The 22,136-nt window shown below is 42.9% G+C and overlaps 1 protein-coding gene across 4 annotated transcripts in view; it reads left to right on the plus strand.

Moving 5' to 3' along the window:
• Nucleotides 1–22,136, plus strand: part of prom2 (prominin 2) — a 34,683-nt gene that overhangs the window by 7,235 nt on the left and 5,312 nt on the right. For 3 of the 4 annotated variants that reach the window (XM_014199004.2, XM_014198994.2, XM_014199010.2), the window contains 19 exons: nucleotides 2,760–3,086; nucleotides 8,631–8,695; nucleotides 10,154–10,359; nucleotides 12,206–12,326; nucleotides 13,378–13,441; nucleotides 16,060–16,149; nucleotides 16,380–16,576; nucleotides 17,405–17,479; nucleotides 17,701–17,764; nucleotides 17,977–18,133; nucleotides 18,226–18,378; nucleotides 18,482–18,605; nucleotides 18,683–18,771; nucleotides 20,656–20,740; nucleotides 20,979–21,122; nucleotides 21,291–21,359; nucleotides 21,516–21,608; nucleotides 21,814–21,867; nucleotides 21,999–22,079. In XM_014199004.2, the coding sequence (XP_014054479.1) occupies nucleotides 2,843–3,086; nucleotides 8,631–8,695; nucleotides 10,154–10,359; nucleotides 12,206–12,326; nucleotides 13,378–13,441; nucleotides 16,060–16,149; nucleotides 16,380–16,576; nucleotides 17,405–17,479; nucleotides 17,701–17,764; nucleotides 17,977–18,133; nucleotides 18,226–18,378; nucleotides 18,482–18,605; nucleotides 18,683–18,771; nucleotides 20,656–20,740; nucleotides 20,979–21,122; nucleotides 21,291–21,359; nucleotides 21,516–21,608; nucleotides 21,814–21,867; nucleotides 21,999–22,079 (2,175 nt within the window). In that variant the 5' untranslated portion in view covers nucleotides 2,760–2,842. The remainder of the gene's footprint in view (nucleotides 1–2,759; nucleotides 3,087–8,630; nucleotides 8,696–10,153; nucleotides 10,360–12,205; nucleotides 12,327–13,377; nucleotides 13,442–16,059; nucleotides 16,150–16,379; nucleotides 16,577–17,404; nucleotides 17,480–17,700; nucleotides 17,765–17,976; nucleotides 18,134–18,225; nucleotides 18,379–18,481; nucleotides 18,606–18,682; nucleotides 18,772–20,655; nucleotides 20,741–20,978; nucleotides 21,123–21,290; nucleotides 21,360–21,515; nucleotides 21,609–21,813; nucleotides 21,868–21,998; nucleotides 22,080–22,136) is intronic. The other variant, XM_045718940.1, reaches the window with a different exon arrangement.

Genomic DNA, 22,136 nt, shown 5'->3' on the forward strand with positions numbered 1-22,136 from the left:
CAGAGGTGGATGAACGCAGTGCCCTTGTTTGGGTGTAGGGCCTGATCAGAGCCTGAAGGTACGGAGGTGCCGTTCCCCTCACAGCTCTGTAGGCAAGCACCATGGTCTTGTAGCAGATGCGAGCTTCAACTGGAAGCCAGTGGAGTGTGCGGAGGAGCGGGGTGACGTGAGAGAACTTGGGAAGGTTGAACACCAGACGGGCTGCGGCGTTCTGGATGAGTTGTAGGGGTTTAATGGCACAGGCAGGGAGCCCCGCCAACAGCGAGTTGCTGTAATCCAGACGGGAGATGACAAGTGCCTGGATTAGGACCTGCGCCGCTTCCTGTGTAAGGCAGGGTCGTACTCTGCGAATGTTGTAGAGCATGAACCTACAGGATCGGGTCACCGCCTTGATGTTAGCGGAGAACGACAGGGTGTTGTCCAGGGTCACGCCAAGGCTCTTAGCACTCTGGGAGGAGGACACAATGGAGTTGTCCACCGTGATGGCGAGATCATGGAAAGGGCAGTCCTTCCCCGGGAGGAAGAGCAGCTCTGTCTTGCCGAGGTTCAGCTTGAGGTGGTGAGCCGTCATCCACACTGATATGTCTGCCAGACATGCCGAGATGCGATTCGCCACCTGGTTATCAGAAGGGGGAAAGGAGAAGATTAATTGTGTGTTGTCTGTGTAGCAATGATAGGAGAGACCATGTGAGGATATGACAGAGCCAAGTGACTTGGTGTATATAATATATACCATTATGTTAAATGTGCAAATAGAGAGAAAATAACTCTAGACCACCTTTACTCCACACACAGAGACGCTTACAAAGCTCTCCCTCGCCCTCCATTTGGCAAATCTGACCATAATTATATCCTCCTGATTCCTGCTTACAAGCAAAAATTAAATCAGGAAGCACCAGTGACTCGGTCAATAAAAAAAGTGGTCACATGAAGCAGATGCTAAGCTACAGGACTGATTTGCTAGCACAGACTGGAATATGTTCTGGGATTCTTCCGATGGCACTGAGGAGCACATCACATCAGTCACTGGCTTCATCAATAAGTGCATCGATGACATCATCCCTACAGTGACTACGTACATACCCCAACCAGAAGACATGGATTACAGGCAACATTTGCACTGAGCTAATGGCAGGCAGCTTAGCCTCAGTGATGTACTGGGCCGTACGCACTACACTCTGTAGTGACTTGCAGTCGGAGGCTGAGCAATTGCCGTACCAGGCATTGATGCAACCAGTCAGGATGCTCTTGATGTTGCAGCTGTAGAACCTTTTGAGGATCTGAGGACCCATATTAAATCTTTTTAGTTTCCTGAGGGGGAATAGGCTTTGTCGTGCCCTCTTCACGACTGTCTTGGTGTGTTTGGACCATTCTAGTTTGTTGTTGATGTGGACACCAAGGAACTTGAAGCTCTCAACATGCTCCACTACAGCCCCGTCGATGAGAATGGGGCGTGTTCGGTCCTTTTCCTGTAGTCCACAATCATCTCCTTTGTCTTGATTATGTTGAGGGATAGGTTGTTATTCTGACACCACCCGGCCAGGTCTCTGACCTCCTCCCTATAGGCTGCCTCGTCGTTGTCAGTGATCAGGCCTACCACTGTTGTGTCGTCTGAAAACTTAATGATGGTGTTGGAGTTGTGACTGGCCATGCAGTTGTGGATGAACAGGAAGTACAGGAGTGAAACCTCACTCAATATATTGTCCATTGTTCTTTCATCGGCGTGGTGTCATCACTGTGTTAATGTCCTCCTGTTCCATAGGCAATATATTAATAACAAAGTTCAATACTCAGCAATAATTGTAATGTTCCTTATATCCAATTAAGGGGTCCTCATTGTCTTGTGCTGAGGGCTAGGCTGTGTGAGTGTATGGATAGCATATCTGAATATTAAGCCAATCATAACGGGGTTCCATCTGACTCGTCCGCTTGTGTGTTAGGTTTGATGTAGTTTTGAGGTGATTCTAGAAGTGTTTAGCTTTCTTTGGCAGTGGAAAACGTGTGTTGTGTTCTGGAAGGTCAAGATGAGTTTTGCCGGTTGGATGAAGCCGCATCTCAGATTTAGCTTGCGTAGCTGGGATCTCAGCTCATTGTAGGTCACCCTCCGTTTTAGCAGTTCGGCACTCAAGTCTAGGTAGATGCTGATCCTCTTCTCCGCATAGGTCAGAGGCCCCGATTCTGCTGCAAGGCGAACAATTTGCCGTTTGACTTCAAAACTGTGGATTCGTTCGTACAATCATACAGCGAGAACCATTCCGGAGAGGACCGCGTGGTGTGCAATGTTAATTAGCGGCATGGAACCCAGCTTCTTCTGCCCGAACAGTTAATAGAAAATATTTCCCATGAATGAAGTTGGGTTGCCTGCTTCCACGCAAGTTGAAAGCCGCAATGTTCCCACAGGTGAATTGTGGATGGACAGATTATGCTATCTGCTGGAGCGAAATAGACCTGCTAATTTTTTATTGTTATCCATAAACATCATACACCTTAATATGGGGTTCACAATTTACATTTTTGGAAAACAATAATTTTGTAACAGAAAGACACGGTAAGGCATGTCACCGGAACTGGAAACCTGCTTCACTTGTGGTCACATTTATGGTTTCCCTCAATGATAGTTTTCTTACAATTACAATATGTATGCATTTACTTTCCAGTGCCTGCACCCTTTCACAACAATCTCTGTGTTTACTTCTGTGTTTATCTCCGTATCTGTGTGTTTCCACTTCCACCCCAGTGTCTCTGCTTTGTATTTGCAGGCCCATCAATACAGAGATAGTGCCACTCTACATTCTCCAGCCTTACCCTAGCCCACCTTCCAGCCCTATCTCTAGTTGCAGTGATGGGAGCATGTAGGAGTGTTTGGAGGTTAGGAGGCTGCGCCAGGTTGGTGTCGGCCTGGATCGGGGCTCTGTTGCTGGGGTCCAGCTTGGCCCTGCCTCCCCCTGCCACCTGTCCTAAGGGAGTCTCTCCCATGAACCTGATCCAAACACAGTACCAGTCAATCCCAAGAGCAGACGCAGGCTTCATGTCCGGGGTCGTCCAGTCCTTCCTCCACACCGTCCAGCCCAACCCCTTCCCCAAAGGTCAGTCTCGGTGCATCCATCTGGTCAAAAGTAGTGTACTATATAAAGGGAATAGGGTGCCATAGTAAAAAAATACTGTAGCATAATCGGACAACGCTGCTTTTCTACAGCAGTGTTATGATCATATTGAGCTCATTCTGACCTAGCCAGGTGTGTGTAGCCACTCTGTAAATCCCATATAAATACCTGGGCTTTCACCCATTTGCAGAGGGATTTCTGCATAGTGCATCTTTAAGTAGTGAGTGGACAATATTCCACTGTAGTCCAGAGTCTTTGTCACATTTGTTATTGATCCTAAATGACTATTATTTCAGAGCTGGCTCAGTTTATTTGTGACTGCTTCCTTGTTAGGGCTAGTACTGATTCTGATGGACAAACAACAGTGAAGGCCCCTTAGGTACACACACACACACACACACACACACACACACACACACACACACACACACACACTGTGTGTTAATTAGCCATTGACCTTTGCTCAGGTGAAACTCATTCTAGATCAGAGAGCTCTAGAGTTGCTGAGCAGATTGCAATGCACAGATTGGATAGTGATAGTCTCTTTGATCATGGCTGCTATCCAATCAGGATTGGAGGATGTTGTTGAAGCAACCCTTGTTTGCTCATGTTTTGGTTGAATGTTTGGCTAATGACACTAATATTTGTGTTGTGACAAGAAAGGGGTGGTATACAGAAGATAGCCCTATTTGGTAAAAGACCAAGTCCATATTATGGCAAGAACAGCTCAAATAAGCAAAGAGAAATGACAGTACATCATTATTTTAAGACATGAAGGTCAGTCAATCCGGAACATTTCAAGAACTTTGAAAGTTTCTTCAAGTGCAGTCGCAAAAACCACCAAGCGCTATGATGAAACTGTCTCTCATGAGGACCGCCACAGGAAAGGAAGACCCAGAGTTACCTCTGCGGCAGAGGATAAGTTCATTAAAGTTACCAGCCTCAGAATTTCAGCCCAAATAAATGCTTCATAGAGTTCAAGTAACAGACACATCTCAACATCAACTGTTCAGAGGACACTGCATGAATCATGCTTCATGGTTGAATTGCTGCAAAGAAACCACTACTAAAGGATGCCAATAAGGAGAGACTTGTGTGGGCCAAGAAACACGAGCAATGGACATTAGACCGGTAGAAATCTGTCCTTTGGCCTGATGAGTCCAAATTTGAGATTTTTGATTCCAACCGCCGGGTCTTTGTGAGATGCAGAGTAGGTGAAAGGATGATCTCCGCATGTGTAGTTCCCACCGTGAAGCATGGAGGAGGAGGTGTGATGGTGCTTTGCTGGTGACACTGTCTGTGATTTATTTAGAATTTAAAGCACACTTAACCAGCATGGCAATCACAGGATTCTGCAGCGATACGCCATCCCATCTGGTTTGCGCTTAGTGGGACTATCATTTGTTTTTCAACAGGACAATGACTCAACACACCTCCAGGCTGTGTAAGGGCTATTTGACCAAGAAAGAGAGTGATGGTGTGCTTCTTCAGATGACCTGGCCTCCACAATCACCCCTCAACCCAATTGAGATGGTTTGGGATGAGTTGGACCGCAGAGTGAAGGAAAAGCAGCCAACAAGTGCTCAGCATAGGTGGGAACTCCTTCAAGACTGTTGGAAAAGCATTCCAGGTGAAGCTGGTTGAGAGAATGCCAAGAGTGTGCAAAGCTGTCATCAAGGCAAAGGGTGGCTACTTTTAAGAATATAAAATATATTTTGGTTTGTTTAACACTTTTTGGTTACTACATGATTCCATATGTGTTATTTCATAGTTTTGTGATGTCTTCACTATTATTCTACAATGTAGAAAAATAGTAAAACTAAAGAAAAACCCTTGAATGAGTAGGTGTGTCCAAACTTTTGACTGGTACTGTATATCTGGGGCCAGGATAAAGTGACTAATGGGGCAATTGAAATCGGCGAGGGGGAAACATTTTGGGGGTTCTTGCATTGGAATTATATTGAATTCTGCGTATATCACGTTATACTACAATAAACCTAAAGTTCAAATGTCCAGACTCCAAGATCATTGAGTGCTTTTGAAGTGACAGTCAGGTTGCGCTATATCAGAACAATGGACAGTGCCTTGTGCCGTACACACTAAAGTAAGGCTGTTATGGTAAAGAATAAGGCTACAAGATAGATATGCTGTTTGTAATAGCTGTCTTACCAAAATAATGCAAACGAAACGCTGAAAGTAGTAGCCTAGTTATTCGTGTATGCAAACAAAAATACTGAATAGCAGTTTGACTTAGAATACCGACACAACTGCGAATGTGAACGAATAAATGCGAACTGAACAAAACAGCGGTACCAAGTAGTAGTAGTAGGCCTAGTAAAACAAAATGTCAGATCGATAACGGCATGACACAATATATATTTAGGCTAGTTACATTAACAGTAAACAAATGCAGTAAACAAAATGCGAATGGAGATCCAAATAACCAAAACAGCCTACAACCTACTACAGTGGAATGCAGCCATGCACAGTTGTCTTCCCAAATAAATAGGGCTAGAATGGCCCGCTTCAAACATGGAATATAATGCCGCTCCCTCATGAGTTCAGTAACACGTTGTGATACGGCAAAATACACTACTGTAAATCAAATTCGACACATCGTAATCAAGTAAGCAATGGCCAGACTACCATAAACAAGTTTCCAATATGTACAGTTCCATTTACAACCACGAAAACCCTAACAGAACATACGATCTGTAGCTATACCCTGGGGCATCATTTGGGTTATTGCGTTGGAATTATATTGAATTCTGCTTATATCACGCTATACCACAATAAACATAAGTTCAAATGCTTATGACCAATAAGTAACAGGTTGGCGCAAAATCTCCGGGCTCCATGGACAGCACCCTACACACTAAAGAACGATTTGTATTACAACTAACCAGCTAGATTTTGTCTTACCCTTTCAGAACAGTTGCTGCCTCCTTGATGCTCTGTGGATCTTCCTGAGTAATCGATCATTCCGTTCTCCCCGAGATCATCTTGAAAGATCCCCCTCAAATACCAGTTGGCTTAGTTGAGCTTTTCTCGGGTGTGTCATGCTTCTTCTCTGCTGATGGAACACATTTGTCAAAATGGGAAATGAGTTCTCGCATGTAGCGTCCTCAGTGACAATCTCACTCATGAGCCCTATGATTTCATTTAGAAAATTCGCGTGATGTTTATGTGACATTGTGGGGTATGGTGCTAAACACCTTGACAAGTTCCTTGTCTATTCAGAGAGTATATTCCATCACAGACAGAAAAAGTATACTGCCCCCCCTCTCCTCTTGACTCTATCGCGTCCAATGCACCCCCTCAGTGGTTTCTGGTTTGAAACAAGACACTCAATAATGTCCACAGTCGCTGAAACGCATACATGCGATTTCTTAACAAGTGTTGACATCTCAGTACTCACAATGCAGTGCATTTCAAACGCTCTTTGTTTGATGCGTGCCCAGAGAATCCTTTGGTACCACCAATAGCATGCGTCCAGTTAGAATACCCGACTTGGGTGAAGGCCTTGTTTGCGTTAGCATTGGACCCAACATAGAACTTTCGACGTGGGAAACCAAATGTTGCATCTGCAATAACCGAGTATTCCAGCCACTCTCTTCCTATGAACCAGTTGCTATTAAATGAACGTTTTTGGATAGAAAACCTTAGGCTATGGTAGGATTCTAGGCTAACCTGGGCTGGCTCCTCTGTTCCAAGATAGTCAGGAACAGTCGGAGGTGGAGGGAGCTGTGGAGCCATTATCCTGGAAGAGAGGGAAGGCTCTGCGCTCGGAGCTAGCTGGAGCTCGGCAACATCATCGCTCTGCTGCTCATCGCTCTCCGTTGGCTTTGTTTGGATACTTTGGAGCAGCCAATTTCTGATATCCATCGTGGCCGTGGCAGATTAGCTGGTTCGAGCTAGCTAAATAGGCGAAGGATAATAACACTAACGCTTTTTACAGCTGGATAAGAAGCTAAATAAATTATGTAGTGGTGTGGGGTGTGAGACAGAGTTGAGTGAAGCGGCTTCAATGGTAAACTTGACCCGCCCTTATAAATCAAATATTACAGGCGGAGCCGTATCACTTTATTCACTTAGCCTACCACAGATGAAGCGTTCCCCCCCCGCTTTTATTGAAACCCAAAGGGATCATACACAATCGCCCCAGTGGCTTTCCATAGTCCCCCTACACACCGCAGCGCACTCTGTCCATTGTGCTGACACTGTCCATTGTGCTGACACAGTGCTGGGAGATAGATTTTTCACCAACCTGTCAGTCAATCATTTGGAACTTTTTTGCTATATTTATATAGGGACATAAAACAAAAACTGAGTGGGCTAAGCTCCCTAGTGGAGCTCAGTACACCCACCTCCGTCTGTCATTCTCTCTCTGTCACCCTCCCTTTCTCTCTCTCTATGGCTGAATGCCTGGATATCAGGATTCAGAAGTGGATTAACTATTCTGTTCACTAAGTAATGTACATGACAGTGTACCAGTTGGGGCTTTAACACGTCTTATGGCACGCCAGCTGGATATCTGCTTTCAGGAGATTAATAAAGAAATGGAGAGATAATATGAGAAAGCAGAATTTCCTGTTTCCCACCTAGACGATAGAGCTCCTCTGAAGTTTCCCTTCACAATGCCAGCTGGTGTTGTGTGAATAATAACCATAATAACCATCGAACCCTGACCATAAGTACAGACAGTGGAGTAGGAACAGAGTGGTAGTCTCAGTTCTCACATGGTTTCCTGATCATGAACCTAAAGAACATACAGTAGGTTTGATTTCTGCAAGTAAATGAAACAATGATAGAGAGTAATTGTTGTATTGTGAAGGTGTGAGGTCTCACTGTTGTCAGAGAGAATGAGGGAAAGAGAGAGAGAGGGTGATGAAGAAACTGAGGGTGAGAGGGAATGAGAGAGATACAACTGAATGCGTTCAACTGGAATGTGTCTCCGCATTTAACCCAACCCCTCTGAATCAGAGGTGCCGGGGGCTGCCTTAATCGACATCCACGTCTTCGGCGTGGGTTAACTGCCTTGCTCAGGGACAGAATGACAGATTTTTACCTTGTCAGCTCTGGGATTCGGTCCAGCAACCTTTCGGTTACTGGCCCAATGCTCTAACCACTAGGCTACCTGCGAGAGAGGGAGATCAGAGGGTTGATGTAAAATGTGACACCTCATCTCCATACAGCCTTTGACAGTGTGATGTCAGATCCTCTCACATGAACAAGCCAGATGATGTTTATATGTTGAATATATTTTTGTGGTGATATCCAATCATTATTGGTTGAATGTTGGCTGATGTTTAAATATAAATATTAATTTAACCTTTATTTTGTCAGGGAGTCATACTGAGACCAAGGTCGATTTTACAGATGAGCCCTGAATTACATAAATTAAAGAAAAAACACACATCAAAATATAAATACAGAATGCAAGCAGAAAGAAAAACATGGTCATAAAAAACAAACATATCCAGATCCTCCCCTTTCTTTCTCTCCCTCTCCATTCTTCTCTCCTAGATCTGCTGGTTAAATTCGTGGAGAAAAGGGGCAATATATACGATGACAAGAAGACCATCAAAGAGGTAAGAAAAGATGGATGCGTGCATGTGTGCGTGTGTGTGTGTGTAAAAACTTGGTCGCTAAATCCAGAGAAACTACGGACCATGTAAAAAAAACTGTTAGTCTCTAAATCCGTCTAGAAGGACCACGTAAAAACGGTTGGCTGGCATGCCCTCACCCGTCTGAGCGGTCGGCTGTGAATGCCCTCACCCGCTATATACTTATGACTGATTAGTTTGGTTCTGCCCTCTGTAGTGCTGTCCGGTTAGAGCATTACGTTGAGGCCCATCACTGTACTCTTGATAGTCACCACCACACACACACACACAGACACAGTTGTTTCCATTTGAGGATGTTTATACGGTTTTTGGGAATCTGAATGAATTGGAATCTTATTGTTGTGCTTCTATAAGACAAAGATATGCACACATGTGAACAGTATTAGTTCATGTTTATAACTATGCAATATACACATGTACATGAATAAATGGCAAATTGCATCACCCTTACATGTCTATAAAGGGCTATAAACACAGCATCAATATAAACTTAAACATTCACCTCTTAGAGAGAGAAACTAATTTCTTGGATTTACAGAGTCCAGATTCATGGCACCTTCTCTCTTCAGCCTTGTATGAGAATCTGCCAGGCTGACACCTGATCTGGCCTGGCACCACAGGGTTGTAAATTACTCTGTGCATGAGGAAGCTCCAAGAAGCTCCAAGAACTGTCTGGCATGACTCGAGAAGCTTGCCCATGGCAGCTCAATAAAACATCTCAATAAAGGCCACTATGGAAAATGCTGTGGTAGCGTGTGCATGCAAAAGACTATGTTTACCAATACAACAATTAAACCACTTCTGCAAAAGTACTTGTGCAACCAATGCAATAACGCTTATGGCAGTACAGAATAATACTACATACAATAAACAATACGCAAAGCAGCATTGGCAACTCTAACATTAAATAATACTAACAGCCATACAGTAGATCATATGGCTGAAACTTATCAAAGTAGCATGTTAAAACCACAATAGAACACCCCTTAAACGTACATTTCGATGCACCCACAACATTCAGACATTCGTGTTACTGTCGACAATAAAAAGTCCTCAGAAACATGCGCCTTCTCCCTTCGGACAATGATAACACTCTGACCTGGTCGGTTGCAGTGTCCAGATGCGCATTTCCAAGCGCTCTGATTGGTTGGGAATGGCAGGGCTATAATGGGTGAGGGATATCTTAGGTAGCCTGAGCAGCCAAACTAACGGGACTTAAGAGAAACTGATGGGACCTTGAGGGGAAGTTAGGTGGAGAGGAGCAGGACAACCTTTTTTTTTACTGTGTGTGTGTGTGTCAAGTTAAGCTCTGTGTACTAGCCACAGACACTCCCTCCTAAGTTACCCTTTAGGCAGTAACCTGGGAGAGCTTTATGTAAGGCACCCTACTAATTTTGTGTGTGTGTGTGTGAATCTCTTCAGGTCCTTCTCTATGAAGTTGGTTTCCTAGTGTGTGCTGCTATAGGGATCGTGTACATTATCCTTATGCCCCTGGTGGGGTTCTGCCTGGCCTGCTGTCGCTGCTGTGGATACTGTGGAGGACACATGTACCAGGAACAGACTAAAGCTGTCCACTGTCACAGGAGAGGATTATACTGGGCTACACTACTCACAACACTAGTCATACTGTAAGTGTGTGCCACCCTGAAAAAAACCAGCATAGACCAGCGGAGGTGGTGGTTTTGCTGGTGACCAGCCTTCGCTGTGTTTTCGAAGTGCCTTCGTTGTGCTTTCATGGTTCATTCGCTGTGTTTTCGTGTTGACCAGCCTTCGCAGTGTTTTGCTGGTGACCAAAATATCACATAGGGCCCCCAAAATGCTAGGGCCGGCTCTGACTGCATACATGTGGGTAAGCAGACCCGCAAGCCACTGCAGCCCCTCATGATGAGTTCGGATTTTCTGTGGCCCCCACCCACATCAAAGTTGCCCATCCCTGAGCTAGACCATGCTGGACCACCATACACCAGCTTGGTCACCAGTATACCAGCATCACCATCATAAACTAATATCACCATCATATCTACATTATTGAGGAACATTTTACTTACTATGACTGTAATATGTGGTTGTTCCACCTAGCTTTTTTAAGATGAGTGCTGCATTAGATGACCTGGCCTCCACAATCACCCGACCTCAACCCAATTGAGATGGTTTGGGATGAGTTGGACCGCAGAGTGAAGGAAAAGCAGCCAACAAGTGCACAGCATATATGGGAACTCCTTCATGACTGGTAGAAAAGCATTCCAGGTGAAGCTGGTTGAGAGAATGCAAAGCTGTCATCAAGGCAAAGGGTGGCTACTTTGAAGAATCAAAAATATTTTTTGATTTGTTTAACACTTTTTTGGTTACTGCATGATTCCATATGTGTTATTTCATAGTTTTGATGTCTTCACTATTATTCTACAATGTAGAAAATAGTCAAAATAAAGAAAAAACAATTTTTTGACTGGTACTGTATAAGGCAGTGTATTTTTAGGATATTTTCATATGTATCTGTTTTACCATTTAAAAATGAAAGCACTTTATGTATCTAGACCCCCCATTTGAAGAAATCCTAAGTATTTTGACAAATTCAATTATTGTGTATTAACGTAGGGAAAAGTTTAGTATTTTGTCCCATATTCTTTGCACACAATGACTAAACCAAGCTTATGACTCTACAAACTTATTGGATGCATTTGTGGTTTGTTTTGGTTGAGTTTTCGATGTCTTGTGTGCCATTTTGGAAGGTTAGAAGGTTCATGTGTTCTAAATTCTTGTGGATGCTACCCTGATTATGAATAGTCATGGATATTGATGAGTGATAAGGTTACAGAGTAACAAAGCTCATACCCTCCAAAAATCCAAACCTCCCATGTTATTGGTAATGGTGAGAGGTTAGCATGTTTTGTTGTAGCCTTTGTAGCTTTCTCACTCATTCATGGTTTTTCTTAATTATGGCATTATCATGATTCATTTACAAATATCTTATCCACTCACTTAGAAAGAAAATGACTCCAGTCATCATTCACCATTCAGATACTATTGGGCAAAACATAACCCAAAACAAACTGCAAATGCATTCAATGAGTTTGTAGATACAGAAGTTTGATGTAGTTGTTGCATGCAAGGAATATGGGACCAATTACTAAACTTTTGACTACCATAATACCCTATAAGTGAATTTGTCCAAACTTCTTCACATGGGAGGACTAAATACATGAAGTGCTTTCATTTCTAAACGGCAAAACAGATATGTATGAAAATACTCACAAGTAAAAGGTACATTCTGTATTGTTGCTTAATATTAAACATTTTATCTGAAATCCAAAATGCTGGAGTATAGAGCCAAATAATAATTTTTAGCTTCACTGTCCAAATATATATAGAGGGGAGTGTATTTGGATATGAAGTGAAACAAACTAACTTCTCTGTGTTTGTGTGCGTGCATTCATGTATGTGTGTGCTTATGTGTGTGTCTGTGTGTGTGTGTAGTGCAGGGAACATCTGCATGTTCTTCACTAACCAGTTACTGAAAGTGAGTGTCGAGGACAGCTCTGTAGAACTCAGCAATAGACTGGGCAACCTCCAAACCTACCTCACCGCTGTCCCACATGTAAGTGTGTGTGTGTGTGTGTGTGTGTGTGAGAGAGAACGTTCCTATTATTTTCAGAAGGGAAAACCAAAATAATAAATGAAGTAGAAGTAAGACCCGTTTAGTTTTTTTGGTTTATAAAACAATAGATATAGCATAAAGTAGCAACTGGATATTTCTGAATGGGTACACACATTTATTAAAAACATTCCGTATTCTCTTCTGTTAAGTATCCTGTAATAAATTACTTGGATGGTATGTCACTTATCTTCTGTTGACACACAACCACCTATAGATCAGTTTCTGACCTAAAGATTATATTCAGAGTTAGTACATAAACCACCCCATCTACCATAAATCTCCCCCTAGAAAACAGCCACGCACACACACACACACACACACACACACACACACACACACACACACACACACACACACACACACACACACACACACACACACTGCACGGCAGGTTGCTAGATCGAATCCCCGAGCTGACAAGGTAAAAATCTGTCATTCTTCCCCTGAACAAGATAGTTAACCCACTGTTCCTAGGCCGTCATTGTAAATAAGAATTTGTTCTTAACTGACTTGCCTAGTTAAATAAAGGTAAAAAAAAACATTTGTCTCCCCTGTCCAGCCTGCACTGTGAACACTTGTATCTGATACAACAGAGGGAGAGGGGACATGGGGAATGAGGGTGGGAGAAGGGAGGAGATGGGTGAGAGAGGGAAAGGAGGATACCTAGTCAGTTGTACAACTGAATACATTCAACTGAAATGTGTCTTCCGCATTTAACCCAACCCCTCTGAATCGGAGAGACTCAGAGAAAAGGGAAGAGAGGATGGAGAGAGGAAAAAGGGGGAGGGGAAAATAAAGGGGGAGGGGAGAGAGGGATAAGGTAATGGTCGGGCAGGGTTGTGTGGTAAATCGGTAGTGGCTTTGATGTTTCGGTGCATAGTTTCAGTCTTTCTATTTAAATGTGTTTGAGGGAGTCTTGCAATTTTATGTCGTCTCTCCTGTATGTCGTCTCTCCTGTGTCTAAGTGTGTTTGTCTCCTGTGTCTCATCAGCAAATTGACAGTGTGCTGATAGAGAGCAATAAGACAGTGGATGAGGTTACCAGAAGCCTCAATGGTAAGTACTGTACCTGAGCTTTGAGATCAGGGTTCACGAACAGGCAAAAAAACCCAGCTCCAAGTGATTCTAAATTTGGAAATCTGTTCTGAAGTATTCCCAAGCATCATAGAGAGACATGATTGTATACAGTCGTGGCCAAAAGCTTTGAGAATGACACAAATATTAATTTCCACAAAGTTTGCTGCTTCAGTGTCTTTCGATATTTTTGTCAGATGTTACTATGGAATACTGAAGTATAATTACAAGCATTTCATAAGTTTCAAATGCTTTTATTGACAATTACATGAAGTTGATGCAAAGAGTCAATATTTGTAAGTCACTCTGGATAAGAGCGTCTGCTAAATGACTTAAATGTAAAAATGTAAATGTAATATTTGCAGTGTTGACCCTTCTTTTTCAAGACCTCTGCAATTCGCCCTGGCATGCTGTCAATTAACTTCTGGGCCACATCCTGACTGATGGCAGCCCATTCTTGCATAATCAGTGCTTGGAGTTTGTCAGAATTTGTGGGTTTTTGTTTGTCCACCCGCCTCTTGAGGATTGACCACAAGTTCTCAATGGGATTAAGGTCTGGGGAGTTTCCTGGCCATGGACCCAAAATATTGATGTTTTGTTCCCCGAGCCACTTAGTTATCACTTTTGCCTTATGGCAAGGTGCTCCATCATGCTGGAAAAGGCATTGTTTGTCACCACACTGTTCATGGATGGTTGGGAGAAGTTGCTCTTGGAGGATGTGTTGGTACCATTCTTTATTCATGGCTGTGTTCTTAGGCAAAATTGTGAGTGAGCCCACTCCCTTGGCTGAGAAGCAACCCCACACATGAATGGTCTCAGGATGCTTTACTGTTGGTATGACACAGGACTGATGGTAGCGCTCACCTTGTCTTCTCTGGACAAGCTTTTTTCCAGATGTCCCAAACAATCTGGAAGGTGATTCATCAGAGAAAATGACTTTACCCTAGTCCTCAGCAGTCCAATCCCTGTAGGTTTTGCAGAATATCAGTCTGTCCCTGATGTTTTCCTGAAGAGAAGTGGCTTCTTTGCTGCCCTTCTTGACACCAGGCCATCCTCCAAAAGTCTTTGCCTCACTGCGTGCAGATGCACTCACACCTGCCTGCTGCCATTCCTGAGCAAGCTCTGTACTGGTGGTGCCCCGATCCCGCAGCTGAATCAACTTTAGGAGACGGTCCTGGCGCTTGCTGGACTTTCTTGGGCGCCCTGAAGCCTTCTTCACAACAATTGAACCGCTCTCCTTGAAGTTCTTGATGATCCGATAAATGGTTGATTTACGTGCAATCTTACTGGCAGCAATATCCTTGCCTGTGAAGCCCTTTTTGTGCAAAGCAGTGATGACGACACGTGTTTCCTTGCAGGTAACCATGGTTTACAGAGGAAGAACAATGATTCCAAGCACCACCCTCCTTTTTTAAAAATTGTTTTTATTTCACCTTTATTTAACCAGGTAGGCAAGTTGAGAACAAGTTCTCATTTACAACTGCGACCTGGCCAAGATAAAGCAAAGCAGTGTGACACAGACAACAACACAGAGTTACACATGGAGTAAACAAACAAGCCAATAACACAATAAACAAGTCAATGCTACAGTAGAAAAAAAAAAGTTTATATACAGTGTGTGCAAAAGGCATGAGGAGGTAGGCAATAAATAGGCCATAGGAGCAAATAATTACAATTTAACAGATTAACACTGGAGTGATAAATGACCATATGAAGATGTGCATGTAGTGATACTGGTGTGGAAAAAGAGCAGAAAAGTAAAACAAATAAAAACAGTAAGGGGATGAGGTAGGTAGATCGGGTGGGCAATGTACAGATGGGCTATGTACAGCTGCAGCGATCGGTTAACTGCTCAGATAGCTGATGTTTAAAGTTGGTGAGGGAAATAAGTCTCCAACTTCAGCGATTTTTGCAATTCGTTCCAGTAAAAAGCTTTGAAGCTTCCAGTCTGTTATTCGAACTCAATCAGCATGACAGAGTGATCTCCAGCCTTGTCCTCGTCAACACTCACACCTGTGTTAATGAAAGAATCACTGACATGATGTCAGCTGGTCCTTTTGTGGCAGGGCTGAAATGCAGTGGAAATGTTTTTTGGGGATTCAGTTCATTTGCATGGCAAAGAGGGACTTTGCAATTAATTGCAATTCATCTGATCACTCTTCATAACATTCTGGAGTATGTGCAAATTGCCATCATACAAACTGAGGCAGCAGACTTTGTGAAAATGTATATTTGTGTCATTCTCAAAACTTTTGCCCACGACTGTACACATGCAGGCAAGATTTGAAATTATTATGTTTAGTCAAATATTATATGTTTGGGCTTCTTGCGGTCAATTTGCAGTCTACAAATGATTTGTAGTTATGTTCTGGCCCCCTGACCATCCGCTCAAGAAAAAATGGTCCCACAGCTGAATCTAGTTGATGATCCCAGTTCTAGATATTCACATAATGCGTGCAAAAGTTCTGCAAAGTAGAAACGCACTGAAACAATTATGTTGATCATTGTTTTGACCCAGAAGAGACTTCGATCCACCATTTGAGAAACACTGGTCAACAATTACATACATCTCTACCTTCTCTCTCTTGTCTCTCCTCTAGACATAGGTCCTCTGCTGGGCAGAGAGATCCAGAGAAGTCTAGAGGGCCCCCTGAACCCTGCCCTGAAGTCTGTCAGTGATATAGCCAAAGGTACAACTCCATCCTGTGTGTGTTTTTGTTTGTGTGGTTGTGTGTATTCCTCTTCTGATATGGTAAATTGTGTGTGTGTGTCTTTGTGTGCACGTGTGATGTTTGTTTGTGTGTGTGTGTGTGTATTCCTCTTCTGGAATAGTTTCATGAATGGTTCAATAAAGAGCGTTCAAAAGTAAAAAAAATATTTTGACATTTTAATCTGTGTGTATGTTGCATCTGTATCCTAGTGGTGAACCGTACCAGTGTCCTGCTGGTGGGGTTGAACTCTACTCTAACCCAGCTCCAGTCTGATGTGACTGTAGTCCAGGCTAATGTTTCCTCTGTCAGAGACAGCATCAACAGCACACTCAGATACCCTGACTGTAATGGGTGTTCTGCCTATCAGTCAGAGCTAGAGAGACTAACATTTGACACCACTATCACTGTGAGTGCAATCGTGTTGCGTCGCCTCTCCTCTCTTTTTTCTTCCCTCCTTCTCATCTTGCCACCATTGAATGCAAATTCCATGGTAGCTCTGATTAACCCAGTTATCCCCTGTACACACTGGTGTGTATTTTCATCTTACTGGTTTGTTTTTGATAAGGAACGATTCAGGCCTTTTGCTAAACACAATCGAGCTGAAACACCTGTCTTTCTCGTGTGTTCATGGTACAGTGTGTGTGGTCGTGTGGTTGTGGACGATGTGTGCTGGTCTCGCAGCAGAAGTTAATGGGGTGGATATGACACAGGCAAATTAGTTATGTGACATCAGGTTTCAGGGTGTTTCTCCTCCTCCCACTCTACTGTTGCTGACGCATGCTGAGTCTGTGGGTTAACCCGCTCCACTCCTCTCCCCCTTTCTCAAACAAGCTACCACAAATAGAGGCTTGGGTTTCAGGAAAATTACAGTTCATAATATATATATATATACGCACACAGTATGAGGAACACAAGATAAGTTCCTTATCGAGAACAAACCAGTAGGACGGAGAACAAACAGTTAAAGGACCATGGATAAGATACCATGGTGTATGTTACTCTGATATGATTGTGGAAAACAAAGCAGTATTTCATTCGCCCCTATCACTGTTCTACTTTTATAACAAGCATAAGGAAGGCAATACATGCCAAAGTAAAAATATGAATGTCATCTGAGTGGATAGTTCTGGTTTTGCTGCCCCCTGCTGCCAAAGAATAAGAACGACACTTACTGCAGAGAAGTCATGAACTGTTTGTAACCTAAAGTGTATGTGTGTTTGTGTATGTTCCATAGATCCCCAGTCTGAATGAGCTGCAGTCGGCTGTTGATGACGTCACCAAGGCTAATCTCAACTCAAAAGTGAAAGAGGTAATTCTGTCTGAACTAAATAGGCACACTAAATACCCCCCCCCCTCCCCCATTGAGAGAGAGAGAGAGCAGTTGAAATGGATTAGTGAAGTGTAACTGACATTCCACAGCATGGTCCTGTTTGTGAGAAAGGAATTGAGATCCACTTTTTTCATCCATTGACTTCTATGCTTCATTTCTGCGGTAGTTACAGAGGATGTTTCTGACCATGTGTATTTCAGGGAGAATACTTATTTGCCAGTATTCCCCAGAGAGTGACCAACGACACCAGGGACATGGTACAGAGTGAGTATTTACCTTCAAGGCCACTACTAACTGTTATAAGATTAGGACTAGTTCAGTTAAACTACTAGCTGTTATAGGTCATTATTATTCACAGTGACACTAACAAGAGTCTGATATCTACTAGCCGTATCTTATGCTTTAACCTAAATACCTTTAAAACTGACCTTGGATCAGTGTCTAGAGATACATTCATCCCTCTCCTTCTCCTTCAGATGTGAAGCAGCAGCTTGAAGTCATCAAGAGACAGATCTCTTTGGTGAAGGGATACATCCCTGTCTCTGCCCTCAGCAAAATCTCAGACACACTGGGAGAGGCTCAGAGATACATCGACATGTACTCACCACAGGCAGAGTGGGTAGAGATGATCAGGTAATGAGTACACACACACACATAGGCACGCGCACACACTGACAGGGCTGAACAGATAAGGTAATTATCCCTCTGTGTTTTTGTCTCTCTAGGTGGGGTGTGGGTATTATCCTGAGCTGTGTAGTTCTCCTGGTCGTAGTGTGTAACCTTCTGGGTCTGTTTTTGGGTCTGGTGGGACTGAGCCCTCAAGACGACCCGACAGAACGATCCGGCACCGCCAACTGCGCAGGAACCTTCCTAATGGCGTAAGTACTGTCACAGGTGTCTGTCTGTGTGTGTGGGTATGAGGATGGGCATAAAGGACATTTGGTAAAATAATTATCTCAACTTATTTGTCTGTGTGTGTAGGGGTGCAGGGCTAAGTTTCCTGTTCTCCTGGCTCTTCATGCTGGTGGTGTTAATACTGTTTTTACTGGGAGGGAATGTCTACACACTGGTCTGCCAGCCCTGGCGCAGTGGACAGCTACTACAGGTAAGAACACACTCTCATACATGCACAATTAATTCATTGACTCACTGATTGATTGATTGTGTCTCCCCCCTCCACAGTTTGTTGACACTCCGGGCCTGATACCTGGATTCAATTTAAGAGAGATACTGGGCCTGAAGAGCAACCTGCCTCTCATTGAAGTATACAAGTATGTAGCAACATTATAAAGGGTTATGTACATTAAAGATCTTCTTTCTGGTTTTCTAAAGGATTGTTATAAGTCACTCTGGATAAGAGTGCCTGCTAAATGTAACTTTGTTCTATTACTATTATGCAATGTAAGGATTAATGGTGCGCGGGTCAGCTGTTTGTTCACCGGCACCCGCCCGCAATTATTCTTTATTTTTTTCACCTTTATTTAACTAGGCAAGTTAAGAACAAATTCTTATTTACAATGACGGCCTACACTGGCCAAACCTAGACGACGCTGGGCCAATAGTGCGTCGCCCTGTGGGACTCCCAATCACGTCCGGTTGTGACACCTCAAGCACTGAGGTGCAGTGTTTTAGACCGCTGCGCCACTCGGGCTAATAACCCATTCGCAACCGCCTGACAATATGTGAAGTGAAAATCTGAGGCCCGCACCCTAATCCAATAATATAGAAAATGCGCTGTAGGCTACAGTTAGAGACGGCAGACATTTGTTTTTTTGCAGGGTTCAGGATTGTTTTAAATATGTTTCTGCTTATAATTTTGGTAGGCTATTTGTTATCTCAACTTGTCCATCAGTGGAGGCTGCTGAGGGGAGGACGGTTCATAATAATGGCTGGAATGGAATCATTGGAATGGTATCAAACACATTCACTCCATTCCGGCAATTATTATTAGCTGTCCTCCCCTCAGCAGCTTCCACTGTTGTGTATAATTAGATAAATGCAGCTTTACTTCTGTCATTATATGTTGCCCAAGAAGACTAAATAAACACTTGCTCACCAGAATAATGTAATAAATCGATAGAATGAATGCTTCAATATAGTTGACATCTCTGCTTCTTTCGCAGAGGAAAGACATTTAGGGACCGGGTAGAAAATGCAATAGCTCAACAACAAAAAACTAGAATGTTTTTCTGTGCAAAATTTCCAAAAGACATACGTTTGACTGGCTGTGAAAATGACCCAATACGTTTCTGATAAGATTTCATTTCGGGCTTGGATGCATATTTTATGTGGTTGATAAAGATGGCACCTCTACAGATGGTAGGTATCTAACTGCACATTCGCATTCTCTCAGGATGCTGAAAGAAATAAATCATATTTACCCACTCCTGTTCCTGAGTCAAAATTCTGCCTACATTTGGTGTATAATTTTACTGCAAGAAATGCTTCATTCTGCAGGAGTTCATATTAAGGCTATATGAGACGTTATAGACCTACAGTTGGTGTCCAGAATTCAGTTTCCATTTAACCCATCTGAACAGTAGGCTACACTTCCCTTGATGTGCCATCGGCCTATTTAAAGTCCCCGTCTTGTGACTGTCGAATTTGTATAGCGCCTCACAATCATCACACATCTATCTATCTGCTGTCATTCTCTTTTACCACTTCCCAAACATTAGTTATCTGGCACTCCCTTCTCTTTAGTTTCAACTCTCCATTTTGCGATTCGCAGATTTTCTCTTATTGAATTAAACTCCAGCATTTTCCTTTTTTGCCTCCGTGATCGACTTGAACATTAACTTTTTCTCCCCGTTTCCAAAAGCATTTGGCGGTTGGCGTGTTGGCTATTTGGCGCACGTACAGTTAGGTCCTAAAGCTTAGGCATTATGCACTAATGCCAGATAGCCTAAAATATTGAAAGAAAAACGTCAATGTAGCCTATAGATATAAATTGCACAAGATGAATGATACATTTATGGATATTTAAGGTATTATTTTCTCTTCATTTAACCTAACCGCCACCCACCAGCCCTTCATCCACACAATATTTCATGACCCTAAACCCGCCACACTACGGATATAACTGCTGGGACTGCGGGTTATTAGTCAACCTCCACATCACTACTAAGGATGTATTGTTGTGCGTGTGTTTGTAGTGAATGTGAACAGAACAGGCCTCTATGGACAACCTTCCACCTGTATGAGCTCATAGACCTCAATGATCTACTCAACGTGTCCAAAGTAAGACTGTCAAGCTACGGTTTCTACTCTTATCACATGTGGTTTTTACTTTTTCAATCACCATACACTGTCTACTGATGATTACTAGGAATCACTTTATATGGGTGGTTAATTCCAAAATCTTGTCTTATGTTTCTACTTCCAAAGTGGTGTAAAGTCCACATTTCAAACCATCTGCTATACTAGCATAATGTTTCCACTACTCCTTTTAATTACGTGTCCACCTCTCGCCTCCCAGTACAAAGAAGAGATCCAGCAACAGTTTGACAGTAATGAGATCAAACTGCCTACCATCACCCTGCTCACACCTGAGATACGCAAACAGCTACACAGCTTCTCTGACATGGTCCATGATGCTGACATAAGCTCTGTCACACAGCAGGTACAAAGTGTGTGTGTGTGTACACGTAGATGTGCTTGTGCATTTATGTGTGACCTTTGGTCTCTAATAGTTTGTAACGTGTTCAATTGGAGTGTATATTAGGACAACATGCAGCGTCACGTCAAGTATGGTTACAAAGTATTTTAACTATTTCTATACCTGTTTCAGATCAAAATTATTTCCAGCATTAATCTGACAGAAATAGCAGGCATGTTAGACCAACTTGCTACTGTTCAAGTGAGTAATAAAACATGGAACATTGTTACAAACATATTCCCTCCCTCTGAGCACTCTCAGGCTCTTCCATCAATGATACGATGTGAACATCAGTGTGTGCACTAGTCATATAGATGTTTGTATAAAGACACTAATGTGATGCATGTCTCTCAACAGAATAATACAGGTATTCAAAAACGGCTGACACAGGAGGCTGAAGACCTGAGAGGGATCCAGTCAGGTATTGTCACTACCATCATCCCACAACTGGTACGTCTGACTGGCCTGGTGCTATCTGTTTCTGCTCTGGACAACTTCAGCAAATGTCACATATGTGTGGTTGTACTAAATATACAGCTATCTGAATGTCTGGATTATCTATGACTATTTTATAAATCCTTAAGAGGTCATTATCCAGAGCAGAGTCCTATATATTGTAAATAGATATATTACCTGTCTGACTTTTGTGTTTCAGACTCAGTTGAACTCCAACATATATGCCCTCAGTGTTGTAGCATCAGAGATCAATGTAAGTAATACTGCAGAATGTTCAGAAAGCATGAGCTGCAAGGGTTCTTTCATTAAACAATGAAAATATGTAGCTTTGCAATGCATGCTCATCCCTCTTTCTTTCTCCCTCCCTACCTCTTTCTTCTTTAGGGCACAGTAGGAGATGTGTTAAATAAAGTGGGAACAGCTCAAGACTTCCTCAACACCAACACTACACAGATAGTCAAGGCCGTGAGTAACCACACACATGCACGTTAAAACGCATGCTCAAACACAGGCATATCTACT

Source organism: Salmo salar, chromosome ssa01 (assembly GCF_905237065.1).
Source record: "Salmo salar chromosome ssa01, Ssal_v3.1, whole genome shotgun sequence".
NCBI classification, from domain to species: Eukaryota; Metazoa; Chordata; class Actinopteri; order Salmoniformes; family Salmonidae; genus Salmo; species Salmo salar.